This window comes from Gadus morhua, chromosome 16 (genome assembly GCF_902167405.1).
Source record: "Gadus morhua chromosome 16, gadMor3.0, whole genome shotgun sequence".
Classification (NCBI taxonomy): Eukaryota; Metazoa; Chordata; class Actinopteri; order Gadiformes; family Gadidae; genus Gadus; species Gadus morhua.
The window spans coordinates 24,556,907-24,564,406 of record NC_044063.1 but is presented as its reverse complement, the minus strand read 5'-3'; the positions used below and the strand labels follow the sequence as shown (position 1 = coordinate 24,564,406).

The window sequence follows — 7,500 nt, the reverse complement described above, 5'->3', positions numbered from 1 at the left end:
AGGCTCTGTGTATGAGTCGGCGGCCGTGGGGTCGGCCGTGGTCCAGGTAACGGCTTTGGACAAAGACAAAGGGGCCAATGCAGAACTTTACTACGCAATTGAAGGAGGTAAAAAGTATTTATATTTATTTATTATGCATTATTTACATTTAATCAAATGAAACAGTAATGTACTTCACACATTCATCCAATTCAAACACAATATTTTCATATATTTATTTTCTTCTTTATTGTTTTAGGAAACGCTGGGAATGCATTCCAAATTGAGCCCGTTTTGGGTATCATTTCCGTTGCTCGTGACTTGGACCTGTCTTCCATTGGTCATTATGTTCTGACTGTCCGAGTCACCGACAATGGCTCCCCATCCCTGTCCACAACCACGCTTGCTCGTATTAGTGTTACCCTCTCTGATAATGCCGGACCAAAATTCCCTCAACCTGAGTACCAGTCTGAAATCACAGAGAACGTTGCAGTTGGAACTTCAGTTACAACAATAAATGCAGTGAGCCAATCCACGTTGACCTATGACATCAAACAGGGCAACAGCCAGCGGAAATTCCAGATAAACCAATATAGCGGCGTGATCACTACACATAAGTCCCTGGACTATGAGACCCAAACATCCTACACGCTGACAGTCCAGGCCACCAACATGGCTGGGATGGCTTCAAATGCCACCCTGCATATTCAAGTCGTGGATGAGAATGACAACACCCCAGTGTTCCAGCATCTGAGTTACCGTGGTAGCATAAGCGAAGCTGCCCCAGTCAACAGTGTGGTTCTTAATTCAGATGATTCCCCCTTGGTGATAAAGGCGACTGACGCCGACCATAATCAAAATGCGCTGTTGGTGTATCAGATTGTTGAGGATACTGCCAAATTGTTTTTTACGGTTGACTCCGGCACTGGCTCCATCAGGACCATTGCCAATCTAGACCACGAGACATTTTCTAGTTTCCAGTTTCATGTTCATGTAAGGGACAGTGGACGACCACAGCTGACAGCAGACAGTCCCACCGAGGTCATCATAGAGGTAGTTGACACCAATGATTCACCTCCTCGTTTCACCCACGATGCATACGAGACTGTCTTGCTACTCCCTACCTATGTGGGCGTGGAGGCTCTGAAGGTGTCAGCCATTGACCCTGACCGAAACGTACCTACAGAGCTAACCTACTCCCTTACAGATGGAATTTTGGAACACTTTGCCATTGATTCCTCAAGTGGAATAATCACTGTTAAAAACAACAACTTCTCGAAAGAACGCTTCCGCCTGAATGTGAAAGTGTCCGATGGTAAATTCTCTAGCACAGCTCTGGTTACCATTTTGGTCAGGGAAGCTCTCGACTCTGGTCTGAGCTTTGGGCAAAGTATCTACTCTTCGTCTATCCAAGAGAATATAACAAACATCACCAAAGTTGCTGTTGTCAATGCTGTGGGAAACCGTCTTAATGAACCTCTTCAGTACACACTGTTAAATGCTGGCACGCGATTTAGAATCCGGCCAACTTCTGGCGTAATTCAAACCACAGGAGTACCTTTTGACAGAGAAGAGCAGGAAAACTATGAGCTAGTCGTTGAAGCAGGAAGGGAACACGATCGCCAGCGTGTGGCTAGAGTGATGGTCAAAGTCCAAGTTGAGGACATCAATGACAACAATCCTATATTTGTTGGGCTGCCATATTATGCGGCTGTACAAGTCGAGGCTGAGCCAGGTTCACATATCTTTAGAGTCATGGCAGTAGACCGGGACAAAGGAATCAATGGAGAGGTTTCTTACTACCTAAAGGACAGCCACGGGCATTTTGAAATCAACAGGCATACAGGAATCCTCACCCTCAAGAAGGCCTTTGAATCAGACCTATCTAATGTGGAATACCAGATGGTTATTTATGCCAGAGATAGTGGTCACCCACCTCTTTCTACGACCATAGAGTTCCCCATCACTGTAGTAAACAAAGCTATGCCAGTATTTGACAAACCATTCTATTCTGTGTCTGTGAATGAGGATGTTGCAGTGCACACACCAATACTTGGTATTAATGCCACAAGCCCCGAAGGTCAAAGCATTATCTACACTATTGTGGAAGGAGATCCGTCCCTTCAGTTTGACATTGGATTTGATACAGGAGTCATTAGTGTCATCCACTCTCTGAACTACGAAAAAGCCTCCTCTTACCGGCTAACTGTGAGAGCCACGGATTATCTGACTGGAGCCCGTGCTGAAGTAGACGTGGATGTGATTGTTCAAGACGTGAATGACAACCAACCTTTGTTCGAAAAAATGTCTTACAGGGCTGTCTTGTCAGAAACCGCTATGATTGGTACTCCAGTGCTTCAAGTTATCGCTACAGACTCGGACTCAGAAAAGAACAGCATAGTACGCTACCAGATTTTCTCAGACACTCACAACAGCACAGACTACTTCCACATTGATAGTAGCAGCGGCTTAATCCTAACCGCTCGTATGCTTGACCATGAGGTAGTCCAGAGCTATCACTTCACCGTCAGGGCTACGGATAACGGGTTCCCACCTTTGAGGAGCGAGGTGTCAGTTGTGGTTGTAGTGAATGACATGAATGACAATCCACCGGTCTTCAACCAGCTCCTGTACGAGGCCTACGTCAGCGAGCTCGCACCCAGGGGGCACTTTGTGACCTGTGTCCAAGCGTCTGATGCTGACAGCTCAGATTCAGAAAAGCTGGTGTACAGCATCCTATCCGGCAATGAGAGGATGAATTTCCTGATCGACTCGAAAACAGGGATTATAATTCTGTCTGGTCATCGTAAGCAACGGATGGAGCCTGCCTACAGCTTGAACGTCTCAGTCTCTGACGGCGTTTTCACCAGCACTGCACAGGTTCATGTTAAAGTGCTGGGGGCCAACCTGCACAGCCCACTCTTTGGATTAAGTACATATGATGCAGAGCTACGGGAAAATGCTGCCATTGGCACCAAAGTTATACAGGTAATTCAAATCTGCTTTTCTTTCTTTATCAATGATATTAATACATGATACAATTACAGTGTGCATATATCTATACTTCCAGATGTATTCATTGTTTGTGATGTCTCTATTTCAGGTGAAGGCAACTGATGCAGACCCAGGGGCTTTTGGCAAAATCACCTATTCTTTTGTTAACGATGTGGGAAGGGACCAATTTAGCATTGATGGAAATGGTTTTATCACTACCGTAGAGAAGTTGGACCGTGAGGACCCAGCCAATAAGGACATAATTCTTGCAGTTGAAGCCCAGGATTCTGGGGGCCGTGCTTCTTACTGCACAGTACAAGTTACCCTATTGGACGAAAATGACAATGCACCCCAGTTCCGTGCAACTGAATATCGAGCTTCGGTCAAATCTGACGTTGCCAAAGGATTTCTAGTAACCCAGATCCAAGCTTATGATCCTGACAATGGTTTAAATGCCAAAGTGACGTACTCCCTTTACAGTGAGGCCCATGTACCAGTGGTGGATATTCTGGAGATTGACCCTGACAATGGTTGGATGGTAACAAAAGGAAGCTTCAGCCATACGAGGAACTCTGTATTGTCATTTTTTGTCAAGGCTGTGGACAGCGGCAACCCTGTGAGACATTCTCTGGTATCGGTTTACATCCATGTTCTCGCACCAGACGCTTTGATCCCCTCCTTCACCCAGCCCCAGTATTCATTCACCATTCCAGAGGACACCCCCATAGGCGCTTCCATTGGGATGGTGCGCCTCAGCACTCTTCTTGGACATGCTACTCTCTCTGCTGCCTTTGCCCTGGTGAATGGTGAGACTGGAGAGAACAACCAGGATGCGGTATTGGTGGTGGAGAAGGATACAGGCATCATTAAGCTTGAAAAGCATCTAGACCATGAGGTAATCAAAGCCTTCTATTTCAAGGTCACTGCGACGGTTCAGCAGGCAAAATTGGATTCTGTGACCACGGTAGATGTTGAGGTCAAGGTGCTGGACCTCAATGACAACAAGCCTGCCTTTGAATCCAACTCTTACGAGGCTACGATCATGGAGGGAATGCCTGTTGGAACTAGAATAATCCAAGTCCATGCATTGGATCCAGACTCCGGAGCCAATGGTCAGGTGACCTACAGCCTTGGGACAGCAACCCAGCCAGCCGCAGGGGAACAAGACCGATTGGTTGGCGTCTTTAGCGTCGACAGCAACTCCGGTTGGATATCCACACTCAAACAGCTGGACCATGAGACCGATCCGTCCTACACGTTCACCGTGGTGGCCTATGACCTCGGGGAGAACCTTGCTCTTTCATCTACCACTTCGGTGACAGTGGTCGTGACTGATGTCAATGACAACCCCCCAACGTTTCTGGAGGAGAGGTATCAAGGCTCTGTGCGAGAGAGCGACCCACCAGGGGAGGTGGTGGCAGTGCTGAACACCAGAGATGACGACAGCTCTCCGCTTAACCGCCAAGTCAGCTACCACATAACCGGTAAGTGATTTTTTTGGTTCTTGTCCTAGATATTTCTGGCCATCCCTTTGTTCATGCTTAACCGATGCTAAACCTCCCTTGTGACCAGATTTATGTACATTTATTTATGAATGTATCGGTTTTAAAAGAGTTATTATTAAGGTTAATCAACTTGTCAGGGAGCTACGTGATTGATCACTGTCCATCATAACAACCATGTGCAAACAAGAGGATGAATCTCATCATATTAAATTAAAGATGCAATACAATGTATAATTCATATAATGTTTCTGTGTGCACAGTGGGTGTGCATGTATCTAGAACTCGGCCTGATTACAAAACAAACAGTGTCCTGCACTGAAATGCAATTTTTCTTCACGCTGATATCAGCTCTGCCAGATATGTGTTAGCACATTTTTCTACAGAAAATTAGCATTCCACACCCCTTGACAGTAGCCCAGTACATTACAGCTTGCCCAAGGCCAAAGGGATATTAAATAGTTTGAGTAAACTGTTTACACACTTCACAACCTGACATGTATTTGATGAAGGCTGTCTGGCCTCTGGTCATAATTTACTATATTTGCCACAAACTTTGGGATGCATGAGTCATCCTAAAGTTAAAAACTAAATTCATGTTTAGTTTTCAATTATTTATTTTTTTGATTCAGACAAATCAATGTGAGGTCACTGTCATAGCAACAATCCCCTAATGACAACAATACGACAGCCAATTACTGGCTAAATGTTCATTTTGTGTATCTTTCCTTATTTACATGCACAAGCCCAAGAAAAAGATAATGATGTTTAAAAAATAGGAACAATGGCAGAACGGATACAAAGAAGAAATCAGGTGGAAGGCTCAAACGCTTCATTACAGAGATGTTGATCAGGAACCCTTCTTCCCCTGCATTCTTCCCTACTAATTGACAAGTGAGAGAGTAATGATGAAGCTGGGAGGGCCCCTAGAGAAGGGTGACAGAGGACAGGAGTGCTGATGGGGGAGTGCAGGCTAGTGGGTAGAGGATAAGAGGAAGCGAAGCGTTAATGAAGGACTTTTAAATAGGCGGGGAATCCTCTGCTGGGTGGCATTCTAATGAAGCCAACGCAGACACACGACGGCTGAGAATGAAAGACATGACCTTATAGATGACAGCTAGATGGCTAGAGAGCAATGATAGCCCTAGGTTTTGGGTTTCTCTGGAGGGAAAGCATGGAAAAAACCAAGTGAATGAATTGAAACGCCAAAAGTGTGTAACTCAGAAAGCTAGCCAAAAGTGACCTTTCTCGCTCACGAGATAAAAAAGGAAAACCAATGTGATGTGCACAAAGCAGATAGGGTAGACATACCGAAAGGAATTTCTCCACTTGCTGCCGGAAGATAAAACCCAATCAGTTATAGTGTGGTTGTTGCTGTATGAAATGGGACATATTCGATTTGATCTGAAGCTAAACACGGGTGCTTAATTCATGCTATAACGCTATTTGAGTTTTGTTTGTTTTTTGTATTCTTAAGTATTATTTTGGGGTGTAATCCATTTGTGTTGCCATATTCAAGATAGCCTCATTTATATTAGGTGTTCACACACCTTGATGAAAGCAGTTCACAAAACAGCATGCATTCACTGAGATGGCCAGAATTTCTTTGCAGCTTTATTTGTTTACAGGTGCATCCTACATCTATAAAAAATGAAATAACCACTTTTAACATGTAATTGTCTTTAGTGAAATTAGTGAATGAAAACTTTAATTTTCTTACTCATCAGACTTGCAATCTCCTAGCCCCCCACACCCCAACAGACACACCCAAATTTCCCACTATTTGTACAGCAGGGGAGTGAGGCCCAGCGGGTTAGCGTTGAGGTGTGAGCCGTTGCTTGTGGAAGTGTGCATCTGTGTGTGGGTGCACTCATCAGTGATCAGAGCACTGAGGGGGGAGAGCTCCAGTAGTTGGAGGGCTCTCAGTGGTTGACATGGAAGTTTACACAGAAGGACACACCACAGTACTGAGCCCTACACAAAGGCGCTTGCACATGCGCACACTCATTGACACACAAACAAACAAACACACACACACACACACACACACACACACACACACACACACACACACACACACACACACACACACACACACACACACACACACACACACACACACACACACACACACACGCACACACACATTTCCTGTCATTTGAGGAAAATTACTTTTACCAAATGGTGTACAGAGAGGTAATCCGGGCGTGTATCCCCTGATGGTAAATAAAAGATAGAATGGAAAAAATATGGAAAAAAATATGAAACTTCAGCACTGTGGGCTGAAGTTTGTCAAAATAACGGGAATTTATTTAGTAAATATCTGACGTGGCTCTGGTAGCGGGAATGAGGATAATCTCCAATCAGGGCCCCCTATTTAAGCCTGAGCACCATAATGTCCCGACAGTCACCCTGTCGTCACGCCTGTTTGTCCTTTTCCATCCGTGGTCCAGGGGGGAACCGGGGCGGGGTGTTTGCCCTGGGCCTGGTGCAGGGCGAGTGGAAGATGTACGTCAAGGGCCTGCTGGACCGGGAGGACCGGGACCTTTACACGCTCAACGTCACCGCCAGCGACGGGCTCTTCGTTACCAGGGCAACAGTGGAAGTCGCAGTCACGGACACAAACGACAACAGTCCTGTCTGTGACCAGGTAGGGAGGGGCGCTTTAACGACCATCTCCTCCACTGTAACCTCCTGTGTCATGTTATGAAACAGGGCTCCGCTGCTCAGGCTTACAAGAAGAGAATCTGTATTTGTTTTTGCATTGGTGTATCGTCAGACATTACTTCACGCGTGCGGATGATGAAACATGCATGAATTGTTTTGTTGACACCAGATCTCCTGGTCACAGTGCTGCTGTGGCCTCGACCGGGATAAAGGGCTGCACCTACGAAGACAAGTGTTGTGAATAACTCTGCACTCTGTCTGTTTGTCGCGCTCCAGCCCTTGTACACGGCGTCCGTCTCGGAGGACATCCCGGTCGACGGGGCGGTGCTGCAGGTCGGAGCCACGGACGCTGACGTGG

At 46.0% G+C, this 7,500-nt stretch overlaps 1 protein-coding gene across 5 annotated transcripts in view; it reads left to right on the top strand.

Moving 5' to 3' along the window:
• Positions 1 to 7,500, top strand: part of fat3a (FAT atypical cadherin 3a) — a 153,805-nt gene that overhangs the window by 111,435 nt on the left and 34,870 nt on the right. For all 5 annotated transcript variants that reach the window (XM_030381615.1, XM_030381613.1, XM_030381614.1 and 2 more), the window contains 5 exons: positions 1 to 107; positions 239 to 2,967; positions 3,083 to 4,457; positions 6,929 to 7,125; positions 7,419 to 7,500. The exon at positions 1 to 107 is cut by the window's left edge and continues 104 nt beyond it; the exon at positions 7,419 to 7,500 is cut by the window's right edge and continues 72 nt beyond it. In XM_030381615.1, the coding sequence (XP_030237475.1) occupies positions 1 to 107; positions 239 to 2,967; positions 3,083 to 4,457; positions 6,929 to 7,125; positions 7,419 to 7,500 (4,490 nt within the window). The remainder of the gene's footprint in view (positions 108 to 238; positions 2,968 to 3,082; positions 4,458 to 6,928; positions 7,126 to 7,418) is intronic.